Consider the following 21057-nt stretch of genomic DNA (forward strand, 5'->3'; position numbering starts at 1 on the left):
GATGCCAGAGCCCAGGCCTGCTTCTTTCCAGGGACTGCTCCAGATCTGTCTCCCTTCCAGGGAAGGTGGTCTTACCCTTCTCATTGAAACCTTGCTGGGGTAGTACAGTCTGGGACCACACCAGAAGCCCAGGGTCCCCGTCTTATCACAAGCCATGCGACTATGAGGACATCACTGTAACTACCTGGGTCTCAGTTTCCTCATCGGCAAAATGGGGATAAAACATGATGTGTATGCTTGGGAATCACCAGATTGTATCAGGGGGGGCCCTACTGGCCAGGGTCCTTCATGGGCGTGTTGTCACAATGAGGGTATATAGTGCTTGGGACACAATGGTCGTTCTCTCCTTTTCCTTTCCCCCTCTTTAAGCAGGGCCTGTAAGTGAAGCCCAAGGTGAAGCTCAGACTGAGCCCTCCTCGCTAAGAAAATGGGCCTTAGAGCCAGACCCCACCTGGGTTTGTTCTCTGTGCTGCCTCTTAGTCGTGTATGTGTGACCTTGGTTGAATAACTCAAGGTCACACATACACTACTTAATAAAAGTGACATTTATTTATTTAGAGTCCGAGTCTCACTCTGTCACCCAGGCTAGAGTGCAGCGGCGCGATCACCACTCACTGCAGCCCCACGGCCTCCTGGGCTAAAGCCATCCTCCTGCCTCCACCTCCGGAGCAGCTGGGACTACAGGCATGTGCCACCATACTCAAGTGATCTCTTAATTTTTTGTAGAGACAGGGGTCTCACTCTGTCACCCAGCTGAGACTACAGGCACGCGCCACCATGCCTGGCTATCGTATCATCTTGATGGAAGTATCTAAGCTCTCCAAGCTTACTTTCTTTGGGAAAATGGAGTTATCAACATGTATCCTAAGTGCTTTTCATGGGGATAACACAGACGGGTGTGTATAAGGTGCCCACACAGCACTAGGCATACAGCAGAGAGTCAACCCATCTTGGCCCCTCTGCCTCTCCTGGCCCCTCACCCCTAGCACTTGCCCACCCTTTCAGTCTCAAGGAGGAACGGCCGCAAGGGCAGCCCAGAGTACACAGCATGAGAACACAGGTGAGTCAGGCCTGCAACAACTCTGAACACAGGAATTGGCAGCTCTGTGGGTGCCAGGCCCGCCAGAGAGCTGCCAATTCCTCCGACAAAAGCCCACAACCCGCCTCGAAGATCAGACCTGGGGTGCCCTCGGGCGGGCGGGCGGGTGGAATGGCTCAGCTCAGTGTCTTCAATTAGAAGTTTCTGCAACCACATGAGGTACAAATCAGAGGACTGCCTTCCAAGCCAATTACTCCTGGGTGTCACGCATCTCTCAGGCAGCCAGGGCCGCCTCCATCATCGGCACACGGGGTATGTCCCAACATGTCCTCATGGCCCGGATGAACCAACTCTCACAACTCTGCAAAACAGCCTGGGAAATATAGGCGAGGACTTCAGCTAAAACTTTCCACGAAGGCACACAGCCTCCCCAATGGAGGGCGCGCCATGGCCCAGGCCCTAGGAGGGTACTGGAGACTCCAGAGGATGACAAGGCACACAAGCCCCTCCATGACCAGCCACTGTTCCTACTCACACCAAGCCCGCCACCTTTCATACCTACATCTAATTCTAGAAAGTTCCAGAACATTCCAGGCCACTTACCACCTTCTAGCAATTGATCCTCCCTCTATACCAGCCCCCAAGCAAACATGCCCATCCTTCCAGACCCAACCATGGTATCCCCTTCTCCTGGGCCCCCTGACCCACAGCTCGCCAGAGGGCTGGCTCCACCTACCCTTGTGTGCATGGCACAGGGCACTTACGCAAACACAGCTGCACTCCCTGGTTTCAGTGGCCTTCTCCCCACCAAAACAGAAACTCCCTGAGGGCAGAGCTGGGGCTGCAGCTCTTCAGGTGCCCAATATCCCAGAGGCTCTGAAACACCAAAGGACGGGTGAGCCTTCTGCTCTGGGGGCACAGGCACCTTTGAGTCACTGCCCAGAAACGCCCACTGCGTTCCCCTTGAACCCAGCAATTACGCACAATACAGCAGCGTGTCGGTGCACCAGTCTCTGCAGCAGCCTCGGCTTAACCATCACTTAGCTGCAGCTTAAAAACCTAATTTGTTCCAGCTCCTAATGATGCGGGTTCTTCATTATGAAAATTATTAGTATTATAATTGGCCATGGGAAAAAAGCCTCAATTTGGAGGCAGCCTAAACACTTTACAATAAAGGAATTCTTGCACCAATTATGGAACATTCTAATGATGGAATACAAATCAGTCTTAAAAAATGAAAGAAAGGGCCAGGCACGGTGGCTCATGCTTGTAATCCCAGCACTTTGGGAGGCCAAGGCGGGTGGATTGCTTGAGTCCAGGAATACAAGACCAGCATGGGCAACACAGCAAAAGCCTGTCTTTACAAGAAATAGAAAAATTGGCCATGTATGGTGGTGCGTGCCTGTAGTATCAACTACTCAGGAGGCTGAGGTGGGAGGATCGCTTGAGCCCTGGAGGTTGAGGCTGCAGTGAACCATGATTGCACCACTGCACTCCAGCCTGGGTGACAGACAGAGACCCTGTCTCATAAAAATAAATCAATTAAAAATTAAAAGTCTGGAAAGAACAACACTAAAATGTCACTGCAATCAAAGAATTATGGGATTTTTTTTTCTTTTTTTTTTGAGAAGGAGTCTTGCTCTGTTGCCAGGCAGGAGTGCAGTGGCGCAATTTTGGCTCACTGCAACCTCCACCTCCCGGGTTCAAGCAGTTCTCCTGCTGCAGCCTCCCAAGTAGTTGGGATTACAGGCACGCACCACTATGCCTGGCTAATTTTTATATTTTCAGTAGAGACAGGGTTTTGCCGCATTGGCCAGGTTGGTCTCAAACTCCTGATCCACCCGCCTCAGCCTCCCAAAGTGCTAGGATTACAGGTGTGAGCCACTGCACCTGGGCTATTCTTTCTTTACCTCTTTCTGTACTTGCAAATGTTCTAAAATAGTCATATAACTTTTTAATGGTCAAAGGTTTTTTGTTTTTGTTTTTTTTTTGAGACAGAGTTTTATTCTTGTTGCCCAGGCTGGAGTACAATGTCGTGATCTCGGCTCACTGCAACCTCTGCCTCCCGGGTTCAAGCGATTCTTCTGCCTCAGCCTTCCAAGTAGCTGGGATTACAGGCACCCACCGCCAAGCCTGGCTAATTTTTTTTTTTTTTGTATTTAGTAGAGACGGAGTTTCACCATGTTGGCCAGGCTGGTCTCGAACTCCTGACCTCAGGTGATCTACCTGCCTTGGCCTTCCAAAGTGCTGGGATTACAGGCGTGAGCCACCGCACCTGGCCAAAGTTTTTTTTTTCTTTTTCTTTTAATATTAACAACTTTGACCAGGAAAAACAAATCTTGCTTTTCCTTTACAGTCTCTCGTCAGGTTTTCGCTGCAAATCTCTGTCCAGTGGATCATGGCTGAGGCACCATGGAATGCTGCTGTTCTACTGGAGATGCAATTTCATCCAAAAGAAAAAGAGAAAAGTATCCAAAAGTCTTTCTAGTCTCCGGGCATTTAGAAAAGCTTTAGAACAAGATCTGCGCTGGCACAGGAATCTGAGTGGAAGTCACCCTGCCCAGCTGTGAGCCCCGGGGTGGGTGAGCCACACACTTGGATCTCACTGCAGTTGTGGCCTCTGGGAAGAAGGCTTTGAATGCAGATTTTAAACAGGTACTCAACTCAGACTAAGCCACGGCTCCTAATCGCTACTCAGACCCGGCTACTTTCAACTTAACAATATGTGAGAAACCCCTCATCACTGCAGACCTGCTAAAATCTGTTACAATTAATCCTTCAATCCTCACCAGAATGCTGGCTGTCCTGCTCTGCTGTCCCGAGAGAAGATGAACGCTACTGGGTGGCCACAGGACAGTTATGTCCCCTTTTCTAGGTTCTGTGATTCTGGCAGTTAGAATGGGTTTCCAGACTTTTACAAGCAGAAACCCTTATACATGTGATTATATGCTGTCCGTCAACACGTAAAACAGGCCAAGCATGGTGGCTTACACCTGTAATCTCAGCGTTTTGGGAGGCCAAGGTGGGAGGACCACTTGAGGCCAGGCGTTTGAGACCAGTCTGGGCAACATAGCAAGACCCTATCCCTAAAAAGAAAGAAAGAAAGAAAGAAAGGAAGGAAGGAAGGAAGGAAGGAAGGAAGGAAGGAAGGAAGGAAGGAAGGAAGGAAGGAAGGAAAGAAAGAAAGAAAAAAAAGTAGGCCGGGCACAGATCACCTGAGGTTGGGAGTTCAAGACCAGCCAGACCAACATGGAGAAACCCCATCTCTATTAAAAATACAAAATTTGCCAGGCGTGGTGGCACATGCCTGTAATCCCAGCTACTAGGGAGGCTGAGGCAGGAGAATCGCTTGAACCCGGGAGGTGGAGGTTGCAGTGAGCCGAGATGGCGCCATTGCACTCCAGCCTGGGCAACAAGAGCGAAACTCCATCTCAAAAAAAAAAAAAAAGTAAAACACAGAAACGTGGGATGTTGTTTTTGACACAGAGGTGGCCTCCATTCCTGTTTTTCTTCAAGAGAACCATGAAGCTCCTTTGCCAAATAGGTGAGTTCTTTTCTTTGAGACAGAGTCTCGCTCCATCACCCAGGATAGAGTGCAGTGGTGTGATCTTGGCTCACTGCAACCTCCGCTTCCCAGGTTCAAGTGATTCTCGTGCCTCAGCCTCCCGAGTAGCTGGAACTACAGGTGTGCACCACACCACACCTGGCTAATTTTTGTATTTTTAGTAGAGATGAAGTTTCGCTATGTTGGTCAGGGCTGGTCTCAAACTCCTGGCCTCAAGTGATCTGCCCACCTCAGTCTCCTAAAGCGCTAGGATTACAGATGTGAACCACTGCACCTGACTGCAAAATGGGAGAGTTCTGAGAAGTGTGGACTGGAAACCAGTGAGAGGAAGTAACTTCTAGAATCTCTTCCCAGCTCTGATTCCACTCATGGTCTCAACTTTCCAAACTCAACCCACACCACTGTTGAAGTCCTTATTTTCTAAGCTGTTTCTCTTTCGGGCACTTTCCAGGAGGCCTGGGCCTGAAACTCCACACCCCACCAGCTGACACAGTGTGAGTGACCTGGAACTAGAAATGACCTCCTTATAGGGCAGATGGCCACCCACGGGGGATGCCTTGTTAGAAAGCCTCTCCAAAGACCTGGGAGAGTCGAATCCTGACACAAACATATCAAAGAAATGTTCTACTTTACTAGAAATTTTGTTTAAAACATACAAGTTAAAATCAGCGGCTGAGCATGGTGGCTCACACCTATAATCTTGGCTACTCAGGAAGTCAAGGGAAGAGGATCACTTGAGGCCAGGAGGTCAAGACCAGCCTGGGCAACACAGAGAGATCCCCAACTTTATTCATTTTTTTTAAAAAAAGGGGAAAAGAAAACAATTTGGTAATATATATCAAGAGGTTTAAAAATGTTCACTTCCGTTGATTCAATAATTAAGACCAACTTGAGAAAATTATAGAAGAATTTTGACGTAAAGCTATTCACTATAGCACTATCTCCATTACGTAAAACAGAAGCATAGGGCAAACTCCATAGAAGTCAATAAAATGTTAACAGCTGTCTTTGAGTGGAGAAACGATAGGAGAACTTTCTTTTTCTTTTTTTTTTTTTTTTTACTTGCTTCTTTTCTTCTTCCTATATAGGAGACATTTTGTTTGACTTCCTTATATATCTGAACTTTTCACATTTTCTAAAGTGAGAAAGTATTACTTCTATTATCAGAAAAAAACTCTCCTGGCCAGGCGCAGTGGCTCATGCCTGTAATCCCAGCACTTTGGAAGGCTGAGGGGGGTGGATCATCTGAGGTCAGGAGTTTGAGACCAGCCTGGCCAACATGGTGAAACCCCGTCTCTACTAAAAATACAAAAATTAGCTGGGCATGGTGGCATGCACCTGTAATTCCAGCTACCTGGGAGGCTGAGGCAGGAGAATCTCTTGAACCCAGGAGGCGGAGGTTGCAGTGAGCCAAGAACTGCACCATTGCACTCCAGCCTGGGCAACATGAGCCTCAAAAAACAAAACAAAAAACAAACCTCTCTTAAAATGCCAAACACTTTTAAAAGGTCATAAATATAAACCAAACCACCACCACCGCTGTGTCTTACCATTATTACTTTAAATGGCTGCTGCTATCCCAGTGTAGTTTCACTAATATCAGGCCCTGTCAACTTACCATGGCACTTCCCTGACAACAGACACATCCCCCCATCCCTGAGCTCCACAAAAATGGAAGAACAAACCATCCATGTTCCTGACTATGGATGGCAGTAGTCTTGTGAGCATGGCGAGATGGGGCTTTGCTTGAAAAGGGATCACTCAGGCCCGTGCCTCCCACACCTTACTGAAAGATGGCACGAAACTAGCATGTGATTTGTCCCTTGCACAGTGGGTGGCTGGAAGGGAAGTGACAACTCTTCTGGCTGGGGCCTGACGAGCCCTCCAGGGATAGGTCAGAGCAGAACCTTCCAAAGGGCACCCATGGTGCTGGCCCCAGTAACCTACAATTCCCTTGTGGTCAACCAGCTTCTCCAGAACCAAGAACCTGCTGGCTCCTGGGTGGCCAAGAGCAATCTGACCACCTACAGCCAGTCAGAAGGTGGAGCCCTGGTTTACGGGCCTACCCAGAGGGCAAAGTAGGGGAGTAATGGGGACAGCAGTGGATGTGTAACACTAACAGTAATAGCAGGCCTGGTGCGGTGGCTCACACCTTGTGATCCCAGCACTTTGGCTGGCTGAGGCAGAAGGACTGCTTTGAGCCCAGGGGTTCAAGGTTGCAATGAGCTATGATCGTGCCACTATACTCCAAGCTGGGCAACAGAGCGAGACCTTGTCTCTTTAAAAAAATAAATAAATAACAGCGAAGCTGGAACCCGCATCCAGGAACACAGCCCTTTGCTCCTCCCTCAGAATGAATGGAAACCAGGCCGGGCACAGTGGCTCACGCCTGTAATCCCAGCACTTTGGGAGGCCAAGGCGGGCAGATCACGAGGTCAGGAGATCGAGACCATCCTGGCTAACACGGTGAAACCCTGTCTCTACTAAAAATACAAAAAATTAGCCGGGTGCGGTGGCGGGTGCCTGTAGTCCTGGCTACTAGGGAGGATGAGGCAGGAGAATGGCGTGAACCCAGGAGACGGAGTTTGCAGTGAGCCAAGATCGCACCACTGCACTCCAGCCTGGGTGACAAAGCAAGACTTCATCTCAAAAAAAAAAAAAGAATGGAAACCAGAAATCAGATGTTTATGCCCAAGAAAAGCAGCATTTCGTTCAGCACTACTCCCAGATCGTTAGGGTGCTGACTGAGGATGAGATGGGGCACCCAGAGACAGGAGATGCTATTGCCCGGCTCAAGGAGGTCCTGGAGTACAATGCCATTGGAGGCAAGTATCACTGAGGTTTGATGGTGCTAGTAGCATTCCGGGAGCTGGTGGAGCCAAGGAAACAGGATGCTGATAGTCTCCAGCAGGCCCTGACTGTGGGCTGGTATGTAGAACTGCTGCAAGCTTTCTTCCTAGTGGCAGATGACATTATGGATTCATCCCTTACCTGCCAGGGACAGATCTGGTATCAGAAGCTGGGCGTGGGTTTGGATGCCATCAATGATGCTATCCTTCTGGAAGCATGTATCTACTGCCTGCTGAAGCCGTATTGCCAGGAGCAGCCCTATTACCCGAACCTGATGGAGCTCTTCCTGCAGAGTTCCTATCAGACTGAGATTGGGCAGACCCTGGACCTCATCACAGCCCCCCAGGGCAATGTGGATCTTGGCAGATGCACCGAAAAAAGGCACAAATCTATTGTCAAGTACAAGACAGCTTTCTACTCCTTCTACCTTCCTGTAGCTGCAGCCATGTACATGGCAAGAATGGATGATAAGAAGGAGCACGCCAGTGCCAAGAAGATCCTGCTGGAGATGGAAGAGTTCTTTCAGATTCAGGATGATTACCTTGACCTCTTTGGGGACCCCAGTGTGACTGGCAGAGTTGGCACTGACTTCCAGGACAACAAATGCAGCTGGCTGGTGGTTCAGTGTCTGCTACGGGCCACTCCGGAACAGTACCAGATCCTGAAGGAAAATTACAGGCAGGAGGAGGCCGAGAAGGTGGCCCGGGTGAAGGCACTATACAAGGAGCTGGATCTGCCGGCTGTGTTCTTGCAGTATGAGGAAGACAGTTACAGCCACGTTATGGGTCTCATCGAATAGTACACAGAGCCCCTGCCCCCAGCCATCTTTCTGGGGCTTGTGCACAAGATCTACAAGTGGAAAAAGTGACCTAGAGACTGCAAGGGCGGGGAGAGAAGGCTCTCAATAAGTAAATTATTGTGTAAAATAAATAAATAAATGAATAACAGCAACGGCTACCAGGTAAAGGTTTACCAGGCACCAGGCACTGTGCTAAGCCCCTCCACCTGACTAGTAATTCTCGGTGGTCCTCACAACTGGGGAAGCGGGATATTTCCATTCCACAACTGAGAAAAGTGAGTCACCAGAAGACATGCACTTGCCCAAGGATATCCAGGGACTGAGAAAACCCAAATCTGTTTCCAGAGTTCCTGTCTTTCCCACCAAGACAGACTGACGCCGGACAAACTGGCCTGTAGATGTGTTTTGCTTGGGCTACCAAGGTTTGGCTTTTAAAAACTGAGGTGATGTTTAAAAATTGGAATATTTGGCCGGGCTCAGTGGCTCACACCTGTAATCCCAGCACTTTGGGAGGCCGAGGCAGGCAGATCACGAGGTCAGGAGATGAAGACCATCCTGGCTAATGCAGTGAAACCCCATCTCTACTAAAAATACAAAAAATTAGCCAGGTGTGGTGGCGGGCGCCTGTAATCCCAGTTACTCAGGAGGCTGAGGCAGGAGAATCGCTTGAACCCAAGAGGCGGAGGTTGCAGTGAGCCGAGATCACGCCACTGCACTCCAGCCTGGGCAACAAGAATAAAACTCTGTCTCAAAAAAAAAAAAAAAGAAGAAAAGAAATATTCACAGTAAAAAAAAAACAAAACAAAACAAAAAAAAAATCTAGATTTCAAGTTTCCCTTGAAAATCAGAAAAGATGGCAACATTTGCAGGCTGGACCTAGACCCATGATCTACCTAGCAACACCAGCTAAACTGCAATGGTGGCTCGGACGTCCTCTCTGGGTGGCCACAGCTACCAAGACTCCCTATGGCTGGGGCCAGCATGCTTTTCCTGTAAAGGACAGAAAAAGTCTTTGCAACAACTCTGCCACTAGACCACAAGAACAGCCATAAACAATGTGTAAACAGGAGGGGTTGCATACCAATAAAACTTTATGAACAAAATCAGGCAGTGGGGCTGAACACAGTGGCTCACGCCTGTAATCCCAGCACTTCGGGAGACTGAGGTGAGTGGATCATTTGAGGCCAGGAGTTTGAGACCAGCCTGGCCAACACAGTGAAACCCCATATCTACCAAAAAAATACAAAGATTAGCCAGGTGTAGTGGCATGCACCTGTAGTCCCAGCTACTTGGGAGGCTGGGGCAGGAGAATCACTTGAACCCAGGAGGCAGAGGTTGCAGTGAGCCAAGATTGCGTCACTGTACTCCAGCCTGAGCAACAGAGTGGGACCCTGTCTCAAAAAAAAAAAAAAAAAAAGGCTGCACGTGGTGGCTCACGCCTGTAATCCCAGCACTTTGGGAGGCCAAGGGGGTGGATCACCTGAGGTCAGGAGTTCGAGACCAGCCTGACCAACATGGTGAAACCTTGTCTCTACTAAAAATACAAAAATTAGCCGGGCATGGTGGCGGGTGCCTGTAATCCCAGCTACTCAGGAGGCTGAGGCAGGAGAATTTCTTGAAACTGGGAGGCGGAGATTGCAGTGAGCTGAGATCGTGCCATTGCACTCCAGCCTGGCAACAGAGAGAGACACCATATCAAAAAAAAAAAAAAAAAAAAATGGCAGTGGGCCAGATTTGGCTGAGGGGCCATCACTTGCAGACCTCTGCCCTGTGGCCTCCCTCCATCTATTACTGTACTTTCGCACTCCTACAGTTGAGCAATACTTCTCTGAACTCATGTCTCTATCAAAAAGTGAGAGAGTGCTCTGCCTCTGGCTAGCTTTGCCAGCAACACGCCCTGCCCTCTGTAGACATGTCAGCCTTTGCCCAACACCTAAGGGTGAAATACAGCATCCAACAGCACAGCAGGCAGCATGCCAACAGGACCCGCCCCTGGGAAGCCCCAGGTGCTCCCCAGGGCCACACCGGGCGTTGATAACACTCTCTGCATCTGGGAATCAGGCCCTGGCCTCCCTCTCCCCTCCTCTCTCCATTCCCCCTGGATCCTCAGGATCTGTTCCCATGGCTTCAATATTCCCTTGCATACAGATCACCCAAAGCTGTCCTCATGATGCCCTGCCTGAGCCCCTCAAACCGTCAGCTCCTGCCATCTGGACTTCCCGGCAGTGCCCACGGCAGGTCAGGCTGTTTCATGCCCTTCATCCCCCATTGAGAATGCCCATCGCACTTGTCCACTTATTCATCTCTTAATTCCTAGCTTGAGACTCTGCCCTGTGAGATCTTTCCTACGTTCACTCCCGCTCCACAGGCAGAAGTGGCCACTTCTAACAATCAATGCCCACATGACGTCTGAGTGCAATTATCTGTCTCCTCCACTGGAGAATGCATACACTCCTTAAAGGCAGGGGTTATGTTCAGGAAAAGACTTCAAACCAGACCCAGAAAACTCAGTACTGGGGAAAAAATACATTTGGCTATGTTAAAATGAAGAATGGCTGATCAACAGAAGACACCTTAAAGAAAGCGGAATAATAGGTTAAAAGCTGGGAGAAGATATTTGCAATAGACATGAAGGATTAAAATCAGCAATATATAAAGAGCCCTATAGATCAACAAAAAATAAAGCACCAAGAACCCTACTGAAAAACTGGCAAAAGACATGAATATTTCACAGGAAACACATATGCCAATAAACATAAGAGGAGATATTCAGCAACAGGGCTCAGGGACCTAGAAACCAAGTTCCCAAAGATTCCATTTTCTACCCATTCACTTGGCCAACAGCAAATGTTGGTAAGACTGTGGAGCTGCAAGACACAGGACACTGCTGGTAAAGTGGATACTGGTATAAGCACTTCATTCAGGAAGCGGTCTAGCAATAGCTATGAAAGATGAACACTGCCGAGCACGGTGGCTCACGTCTGTCATCCCAGCACTTTGGGAGGCCAAGGCGGGTGAATTGCTTGAGCCCAGGAGTTCAAGACCAGTCTGGGCAACATGGTGAAACCTCGTCTCTATTTAAAGAAACAAACAAAAAAAATTAGCTGGGCGTGGTGGTGTGTGCCTGTGGCCCCAGCTACTTGGGAGGCTAAGATAGGAGGATCACATGGGCCTGGGAGGCAGAGATTGCAGTAAGCTGTGATCACACCATTGTACTCCAGCCTGGGCAACAGAGCAAGACTTTGTCTCAAAAAAAAAAAAAAACAAAAAAAGTTGAACATTTGTTTACCCTATAACCCAGCAAAATACTACTCCTAAGTTTATATCCTTACATATGTACGACAGGAGACATACATGGAAATTTTGGAAAAGGATGCTTATAATACCAACAACCTGGAGGCCAGGCACGGTGGCTCACGCCTGTAATCCCAGCACTTTGAGAGGCTAAAGCAGAAGGATTACTTGAGACCAGGAGTTCAAGACCAGCCTGGGCAACACAGTGAAGCTGCCTCTACACAAACTTTAAAAATTAGCTAAGCATGGTAGCCTGTGCCTGTAGTCCCAGCTATTCAGGAGGCTGAAGGGGATGGATCCTTCGGACCCAGGAGTCTGGGGCCGCAGTGATCCATGATCATGCCACTGCACTCCAGCTGCCTGGATTACAAGGTGAGACACTGTCTCTAAAAAAAGAAAGAAATAGGCCGGGCGCGGTGCCTCGCACCTGTAATCCCAGCACTTTGGGAGGCCAAGGCAGGTGGATCACCTGAGGTCAGGAGTGTGAGACCAGTCTGACCAACATGGAGAAACTCCGTCTCTACTAAAAATACAAAGTTAGCCAGGCATGGTGGCACATGCCTGTAATCCTAGCTACTCAGGAGTCTGAGGCAGGAGAATCGCTTGAACCCGGGAGGCGGAGGTTGCAGTGAGCCGAGATCATGCCATCGCACTCCAGCCTGGGCAGTAAGTGAAACTCTGCCTCAAAAAAAAAAAAAAAAAAAGAGAGAGAGAGAGAAATAAAGAAATACACATGTAAGATAAAACTAAGAAAGAAATGAAAGAAAGGAGATAATGATTACCTCAGGGTAAGAGCAGAAAACAAGTTCAAATGAAATGATTAGACGTTCTAAGGGGACCTGATAAAGTAGAAAACTTTTTAAAGTTTTTTAAAATTAAAAAAAAAGATTAGATATATACTTTTGTTTCATGATCCCAGCTTTTGTTTTGGGTGCCTAGATTGCCAGAGCTTACTACATTTATTAAAAATAACTTCCTAAATAAGGAAAAGTAGGTCAGGCATGAACACTGAGGAGTGTGTACTAATCAATCTTGTTCTCAGCTTAGCTGATAAGGCAAACACCAAAGAGACTGCTGAATTCATCTTTGTACTCCAAGTGCCAAGCACAAGCCCTGGCGCACAGAATTTCGGGAGGCATTTGGGGAATGAATCAGGGCTCTTCTCTCTAGCCCATGGCCTCATTTCCTGTTGGCCTCTTAATACCTTCAACACGTCTGAGGCCAAACGCATCTTCCTTCCTCATTCTCCTTTTCCCCCTAGATTTCCCCCAGGCAGCCAAGAGAAAAACCTCAGATTCTCAGTCCTCCTCAGCCTGCTCCCCCAGGCCTAGCAACTGCCTGCCCTGCTCTCTCCTCACCTCTGAAGCCCCCTGCTAACACCTGGCCTTATGCCTCTCACTTTAATAAGTTATCCCTCCCTGCCGGGCGCAGTGGCTCACGCCTGTAATCCCAGCACTTTGGGAGGCCTCGGTGGGTGGATCACCTGAGGTCAGGAGTTCGACACCAGCCTGGCCAACATAGGGAAACCCCGTCTCTACTAAAAACACAAAAATTAGCCAGGCATGGTGGCAGGTGCTGGTAGTCCTAGCTACTTGGGAAGCTGAGGCAGGAGAATCACTTGAACCCGGGAGGCAGAGGTTGCAGTGAGCCAAGATGGCGCCACTGCACTCCAGCCTGGGTAACAGAGTGAGACTCTGTCTCAAAAAAACAAAACAAAACAAAAAAAACAAATAAGTGCTCCCTCCCAAACAGCTTCTCCAACCCTGCTTTCTAACCCTCTTGTACATCTCAGATGGGGAGAGACAAGATTAAGCTTCCTGAACTAACGCTCTGATCCTGTCTTTTACACACCTCCCCTGGATCTCTAGAATGAAATTCAAATTCCTTAAGCTGACAGTCAAAGCCGATCACAATACGGCCCCTCCCTTGCTATCAACAATATTTGCCAGTGCCCTTCCCTTCCATCCCCTCATTTATACCTCCCTCTCCACAATCCCCCTCCACAGAGTGAGGATCCACTACTCCCATCTGCATCAGGGTGTCTGTCCCCACCCCCATGACTCTGCTCCACCCTGAATCCCACCCACTTGGTCCCCTGTCCTCACCTTACCCACCCTTTTATGGCCCAATTTAAACAGCACTTCCCACGATGCCTGGATGTGCCCAGCAGAAAGCAAACACCCTCTAAATTAGCCAGGCGTGATGGTGTGCACCTGTAAGCCCAGCTACTTGGGAAGGTGAGGCACGACAACCTCTTGAGCCTGGGAGGTGAAGTTGAGCAGTGAGCTGAGATTGCACCACTGCTCTCCAGCCTGGGTGACAGGGTGAGACCCTGTCTCAAAAAGTAAACAAACAAAACAAAACAACAACAAAAAGAATGAAAGAAAACACCCTCTTAGCAACTTCCTTTTCAGTTCTCTATGTTTACTTTATCTCTTCAACTAGACTATGAGCAACTGAGGGCAAAACCACTCATTTTCCTCTCCCCACGAAGAAGCTGGCATGGTGTAAGAAGACCGTCACAAAGCAAATAATCCAGTCTAAACCCATTCCACACATTCCCGTGTGCTCCTTTAAAATGTCCCTCACAAGGCCAGGCACGGTGGCTCAGGCCTGTAATCCTAGCACTTTGGGAGGCTGAGATGGGAGGATCCCTTGAGGCCAGGAGTTAGAGACCAGCCTGGACAACGTAGAGAGACACTGTCTCTAGATAAAATTAAAATATTAGTCGGGTATGGTGGTAGGCACCTCAGCTACTCCAGAGCCCAGGAATTTGAGGCTGTGGTGAACTATGATCACTCCACTGCACTCCAGCCTGGGCAGAAGCAGACCCCAACTCAAAAAAATAATAAAATGCCCCTCATGGAAATCTCCTAAAATCCTTCCACTCCCGAGTCTTGGCATGGCCCACATAACCCTCCCCACTCAGAGCCCTCTGCCTGCTTTTTCAGCCTCCTCTACCACATACTAAGCTACTTACAGTAGCCCAGCTGTGTCCCGGTAGCTTCATGACTTTGCAAACGCTGACTCCTCTCCCAGGCAACTGTGCCCCACTTTCTAAGTCCTGCTCCTCCTTCACAACCCCCCTCAACTACCACCTTCCAGGAGCCTTCCTGACCCTCCCTCTAACCGTCCCCTTTCTGGATGTGGGTAGGAGGGCCTTGTGATATCTCCCAGCTCAGTATGTATCACACTGACAACACCTTGTCACTGACTCTGGTTTGTCTTTTCCACCAAACAATGCACTCCCAAAAGACAGAGATCTTGTCTGGCACCCAGTAAGGGTTTATGCAACAAAAGAAATGAAAACTGCCAGTTCAAATGCAGAAATCGTGACTTGTGTCTTCTATCCCATAAAGCATGTCTTAAAGTGGAAAGCATCTTCTAAGACTAGTTAGTTAAACAGGAGAAGCAGCTGGCAAGACGCCACTGCAATTTATTTGAGACAGGTGGCAATCAACAGTCAACTCCCAGGGCACACGTTTATCCTGCAGACCTCAAATTCCACCCTCCCCAATCCCCACCTTCTCTGCAACAGATAGAGAAGGCAGCAAGGTCAAGTCCCCATGGCTCTCACCTTTTCCTTCTGGAGAGCTGACACAAACTGTCCCTTCTGGATGAAGACACCAGCTCCTTAGGAGGAATGACTTGTTTGAGTTCCCATCTTGATACAAACCACAAACAACAAAAACCGGGCAAATCTGAAAGGCTTGCTGACTCAGCGACACAAATTCCAAGGCACCTTTGCCAGCTAGGAAGAAGATGATCAGGTTTTAAATTAAGAAACAGCAGTTAGTAAAAACAAAGGTACAGATGTTGGATCCGTGTGCTGTGCCTGGGGACTGAAAATCACCAGATTTATTTTCCGAGAGCCTAGGCGGAGCAGAAGGTACAATAGTCTTCCTCCACCCACTTAACAATAAAGGAGATGGTTGAAAAAACAACAAAAAGCAAACAAACAAAAAAACCCTGAGCTCTTTTTAAAATTTTTTATTATTATTAGTTTTTGGAGACGGAGTCTTGCTCTGTCACCCAAGCTGGAGTGCAGTGGCGTGATCTCGGCTCACTGCAGCCTCCACTTCCCAGGTTCAAGCAACTCTCCTGCCTCAGCTTCCTGAGTAGCTGGGATTATAGGCTCGTGTCACCACGCCTGGCTCTGAGCCCTTTTCTTTAAAAAAAAAAAAAAAAAAAGTTCGGTTTTTTGTTTGTTTTGTTTTTTGTTTTTTGAGACGGGGTCTCCCTCTGTCGCCCATGCTGCAGTACAGTGGTGTGATCATAGCTCACTGCAGCCTCCAACTCCTGGGCTCAGGCGATCCTCCTGCCTCAGTCTCCCAAGTAGCTGGGACTACAGGCACCCACCAACATGCCCATCTGATTTTTTATAGAGACAGTGATCTCAGGAATCCTCTTCGTTTCCCAGGCTTGTCTCAAATTCCTGGACTCAAATGATCCTTCCACCTCGGCCTCCCAAAGGGCTGGGATTACAGGCATGAGCCACCGTGCCTGGCCTGAGCCCTTTCACAGAAAACTCCAAAAGGACTTCATAAGCCAGTCTGGCAGCTAAGCATCCAGGAAATCAACACCAGAGAGGGTAAATATTTAAGGTCACAGAGCAACTGAATCAAAGGGCTTGCTATCCGGATGGCTTAAGCCCGGATGGTGGCTACCAGAAAGTCTACCTTCTAGAGCGCAAAAAAAAAGTCTACCTTCTAGAGCGCTAGAGGAGCTAGGAGGGCATGCAGAAATATTCTGAGTTTCTCAAGGGTCCAGGCGTCTGTACACATGCTATTTATTTCCATCGCTGTTGGCGCTTAGAGAAGTGGAGCCAGCTTGGAGGAGGAGGGCAGCTGGCTGAGACAGTTGCGATAAAAGCGCAGCTCCATAAAAGGGAACCGAGTTCTAAATCTTTTTCGGCACCCCTTACGCACCCCAAAAAGTGACCCAGGGCACCAGGAACTCCTGGGAAGGCCCCCCACAGGAGAGCAGGGAAGCAGCCTTAGGAAGCAAACTCCTCCAAAGTACAACCCCCGGCCCAGTGAGTCCCTTCACCTGGGGGTAGACCCCAGCAGGATCAACCCCTCGTCAGGGAGCCGGTGGCAATCTCGTCACCGCCTCCTCCGGGTACTTTGGGAAGGGGTGCGCTCCTCCCGAGCGACCTGGACTCCCGGGGGCCGCGCCCCTCCGCCTGCTAGCCCCTCAGCCTTCATCCGAACGTCCTCTTTCGCACCCGGCACCCTGTCCCGTCCAAAACTGCCGGCGCCTCTCAAGTCCCCCAACTCCCGCCCTCAGGACCTTGATCCCGGAGACCGATCACCCCGACACCCCCGATCTCCCGGGACCCCCGGGTGTCCCCGCTGCCCCGGCCGTCGGCCCCCCTCACACCCACGCCCGCCCCCTTCCGGTCCCAGCTAGGCTCCGGCTCCCCGCGCCCCCCCGCGCCCCCGGGACCGCAGCCCTAGCGACGCGTAGGTGGCCTGCCCGCCCTCTCACCGAGGCTGAGGAGGACAAGGGGACGGGGCTGAGGGCACCACCGCGCTCGGGCTGCAGCTCCGGCTCGGCCTGGGCAGGGCTCTGGCTGTGACTCCGACTCTGAGGAGAAGGCAGCCAGAGTGAAACTCGGCGTCGCAGCTTCCGAGCGAGCCGCCGCGCATGCCCGGGGCGTGCGGCCTTCTGGGAAATGTAGTCCCGGCAGGGCCGGGCGGCGGGCAGAAGGCGGGGCTCAGCGGGGAAGGGCTCAACCCAAGGCGCACCTGCTCCAGTCTATGTTTTCTTCCTTCGCCTGCTCACTCATTGACTTATTCCTTCATTAATTACTGACTTAATTTTAACTAGTTTTTACTAGTACATACATGGTGTCAGGTCATATGCCACTGTGTTTCTCTTTGTTTTTAAAATTAATTTTATTTTTCTTTTTTGTACAGAGGGGGGTTTTGCAATGTTGCAATGTTGCTCAGGCCGATCTCAAACTCCTGGCCTCAAGCGATCCTCTTGCTTCAGCCTCCCAAAGCACTGGGGTTGCAAGTGTGAGCCATCGAGCACAGCCTTTTTAAATTTAAATTTTTGTCTTTTTCTTTCTTTCCTTCCTTTTTTTAATATTTATTTATTTATTTAGCTACTGTGTAGTGGGAGTGTGAGAGTGAATAGGTGAATCAGAAATGGTTTCTTGGCTGGGCGCAGTGGCTCATGCCTGTAATCCCTGCACTTTGAGAGGCAGAGGTGGGCAGATCACCTGAGGTCGGGAGTTCCAGACCAGCCTGGCCATCATGGCGAAACCCCGTCTCTACTAAAAATACCAAAAAAAACTAGCCGGGTGTGGTGGCTCGTGCCTGTAATCCCAGCTACTCGGGAGGCTGAGGCAAGAGAATTGCTTGAACCCGGGAGGCAGAGGCTGTAGTGAGCCAAGATCGCGCCATTGCACTCCAGCCTGGGCCACAGAACAGGAATCCCTCTCAAAAGAAAAGAAAAAAAAAAAAGAAAAGAAAAGAAAAAGAAAACGTTTCTCGCCAGGAGCGGTGGCTCACGCCTGTAATCCCAGCAATTTGGGAGGCCCAGGCAGCCAGATCATGAGGTCAAGAGATTGAGACCATCCTGGCCAACATGGTGAAACCCCATCTCTACTAAAAATACAAAAATTAACTGGGTATGGTGGCGCGTGCCTGTAATCCCAGCTACTCAGGAGACTGAGGCAAGAGAATCACTTGAACCCTGGAGGTGAAGGTTGCACTAAGCCAAGATCGTGCCACTGCACTCCAGCCTAGACGACACAGTGGGAATCTGTCTCAAAAAAACAAACAAAAAAGAAAGAAAGAAAGAAAAAAAAAAGGATTTCTTTCCTGGGAAAGCTTCATATCTAGTTGGAAAGTCCGGCACTTAAACACACAATATCGATATAGTGGGGAAAATGTTTGGATAAAGGAGGGCACAGAAGGGTATGCCTAACTTGGGGGTGGGGAGAAGACATCACAAGACAGATAAAGGCTATGTGGGTTTTTCAGTCCATAGAGAAATTTGCCAGTTGGAGCATAGGGAAGCTCTTGTAAAGCAAGAGAGATGTGAAAGTGCCTCATGCACTCTGGAGGCAGCACAAAGTTCCTGGTGGCCAGGACAGAGGACACATGGAGGGAAGGGAGTGAGGAAGGAGAAAATGCACTAGGCTATGGCAGGATCTGAGAAGCATGGAGAGAAGCCGGGGTAAGATTATGATGAACTTTAGATGATGTGAGTGTTCGCACATGTGTGCACATTCTACGTATGTTGAATATTATGTATATAGTTTCAGGGAGATCAAGGTCCTCTGAATCTTGGAGGACCAAGTACCCAGTTAAAGATACTTACCTGGAATGACATTATCCTAAGGTCATTGATCCTTTATCAGGGATTTTTATTTTCCTTTTTTTTTTTTTTTTGAGACGGAGTTTTGCTCTTGTTGTCCAGGCTGGAGTGAAATGGCACAATCTTGGCTCACTGCAATCTCCGCCTCCCAGGTTCAAGTGATTCTCCTGCCTCACCTCCTGAGTAGCTGGGATTACAGGCATGCGCCACCACACTCAGCTAATTTTTGTGTATATATATATTTTTTGAGACGGAGTCTTGCTCTGTTGCCCAGGCTGGAGTGCAATGGCACAATCTCAGCTCACTGCAAACTCCACCTCCCAGGTTCAAGCAATTCTTCTTCTTCAGCCTCCCGAGTAACTGGGATTACAAGCGCATGCCACCATGCCCGGCTAATTTTTGTATTTTAGTAGAGACAGGGTTTCACCATGTTGGCCAGGCTGGTCTTGAACTCCTGACCTCGTGATCTGCCCGCCTCGGTCTCCCAAAGTACTGGGATTACAGACATGAGCCACCGCATCCGGGCTAATTTTTGTATTTTTAGTACAGACAGAGTTTCACCATGTCAGCCAGGCTGATCTCAAACCCCTGACCTCAGGTAATCTGCCCACTGCAGCCTTCCAAAGTGCTGGGATTACAGGTGAGGGCCACCGCATCTGGCCAGAGTTCCATTTTTAAAATCTGAAAAGACAGACTATTTTCATTTGGGAAAAATAAAGAGTTTTGGTTGTGAAAAGAAGTAAAATAGGACAGTATCAAGAGGGAGAGTGGGGGGCATGGACTTTTATATTTTAGACAGGAGAGAGAAGAGTGTGCTGACTTCTGAAATTGCAGCAGGATGTCTGCCCCCTGGGAACCTGGAAATGAGGGAAACAGGCTTGGCCACTTGCAAAGTGAACTTTAAACTAATACACGTAGCAAAGGGCCAGAGACAAAAGAACTGCCTGGCAGGAGGGGGCTGGTTAAATAACCCCGGAACACTAGTAGCCCTAGAAGGAATGAGGAAGACTCACAGTGCCCTAGATCTATTGTTAAACCAAAAAGGAACTTTGAGCCAGGCAAGGTGGCTCATGCCTGTAATCCCAGCACTTTAGGAGGCGGAGGCAGGTGGATCACCTGAGATCAGGAGTTCAAGACCAGTCTGGCCAACATGGTCAAACCCCCTCTCTACTAAAAATACAAAAATTAGCTGGGTACAGTGGTGCGCACCTGTAATCCACCTACTCGGGAGGCTGAGGCAGGAGAATCGCTTGAACCTGGGAGGCAGAGGGTGTAGTGAGCCAAAATTGCACCATTGCACTAGGCTGGGTGACAGAGACTTGGTCTCAAAAAAAACAAAAGGAACTTTCAAAATGGAGGGTAGAGAATATGAGAATATGCACCCATTTGTGTTTTTTAAACAATTGCATACAATAAACAGGCTTGCAGACGAAGACATTTTCTGGGAAGAGACCCAAGAAGCCCCCAGAAGGTAGGGGGATAAACTGAAGAATTGTCAAAGATTTTATTTATTTATTTTTTGAGACCGTATCTCCCAGGCTGGAGTACAGTGGCGTGATCATAGCTCACTGCAGCCTCGACCTCCTGGGTTCAAGTGATCTTCCTGCCTCAGCCTCCTGAGTAGCTGGGACTACAAGCGTGCACCACCATGCCTGGCTGATTTTTGTATTTTTTGTCAAGACAGGGTCTCACCATGTTGCCCAAGCTGGTCTCAAACTCCTGGGCTCACCCATTCCTCTTGCCTCAGCCTCCCAAAGTGCTGAGATTACAGGCATGAGCCACCGCACCTGACTGAATTTTTAAAGATTTAGAGAGGGCTGTCAGCTGGGCATAGTGGCTCATGCCTCTATTCCCAGCACTTTGGGAGGCCAAGGTGGGAGGATCACATAAGGTCGGGAGTTTGAGACCAGCCTGGCCAACATGGGGAAACCTCATCTCTACTAAAAATACAAAAATTAGCCAGGCGTGGTGGCATGCGCCTGTAATCCCAGCTGCTGGGGAGGCTGAGGGAGGAGAATCTCTTGAACCCAGGGGGCACAGGTTGCAGTGAGCCGAGATCGTGCCATTGCACTCCAGCCTGGGCAACAGAGTGAGACTCTGTCTTTAAAATAAAATAAAATAAAATAAAATAAAATAAAATAAAATAAAATAAAATAAAATAAAATAAAATAATAAAAT

The 21057-nt window shown here is 49.0% G+C and overlaps 2 protein-coding genes across 6 annotated transcripts in view; one reads left to right on the forward strand and one right to left on the reverse strand.

Annotated features, from left to right (window-relative positions):
* Positions 1–17171, reverse strand: part of DTX2 (deltex E3 ubiquitin ligase 2) — a 43618-nt gene extending 26447 nt beyond the window's left edge. For 2 of the 5 annotated variants that reach the window (XM_058443763.1, XM_058443766.1), the window contains exon 1: positions 76–216. The gene's annotated coding sequence lies outside the window, so the exon portion shown is untranslated. Of the gene's footprint in view, positions 1–75; positions 220–15124; positions 15299–17037 lie in introns of those variants that run through there. The other 3 variants (XM_032756205.2, XM_058443760.1, XM_058443752.1) reach the window with 3 other exon arrangements.
* Positions 7579–8253, forward strand: LOC116811113 (farnesyl pyrophosphate synthase-like). Its single transcript, XM_032756224.1, has one exon. It carries the CDS (start codon positions 7579–7581, stop codon positions 8251–8253), a length of 675 nt encoding a protein of 224 aa, XP_032612115.1.
* Positions 17172–21057: the final 3886 nt, after the last annotated feature.

The sequence above is a fragment of the Hylobates moloch genome, unplaced genomic scaffold, assembly GCF_009828535.3.
Source record: "Hylobates moloch isolate HMO894 unplaced genomic scaffold, HMol_V3 SCAFFOLD_1, whole genome shotgun sequence".
NCBI lineage: Eukaryota > Metazoa > Chordata > Mammalia > Primates > Hylobatidae > Hylobates > Hylobates moloch.

Coding starts and splice junctions, on each gene's coding strand:
- LOC116811113 (XM_032756224.1), top strand. CDS start 7,579: ATGGATTCATCCCTTACCTGCCAGGGACAGATCTGGTATCAGAAGCTG.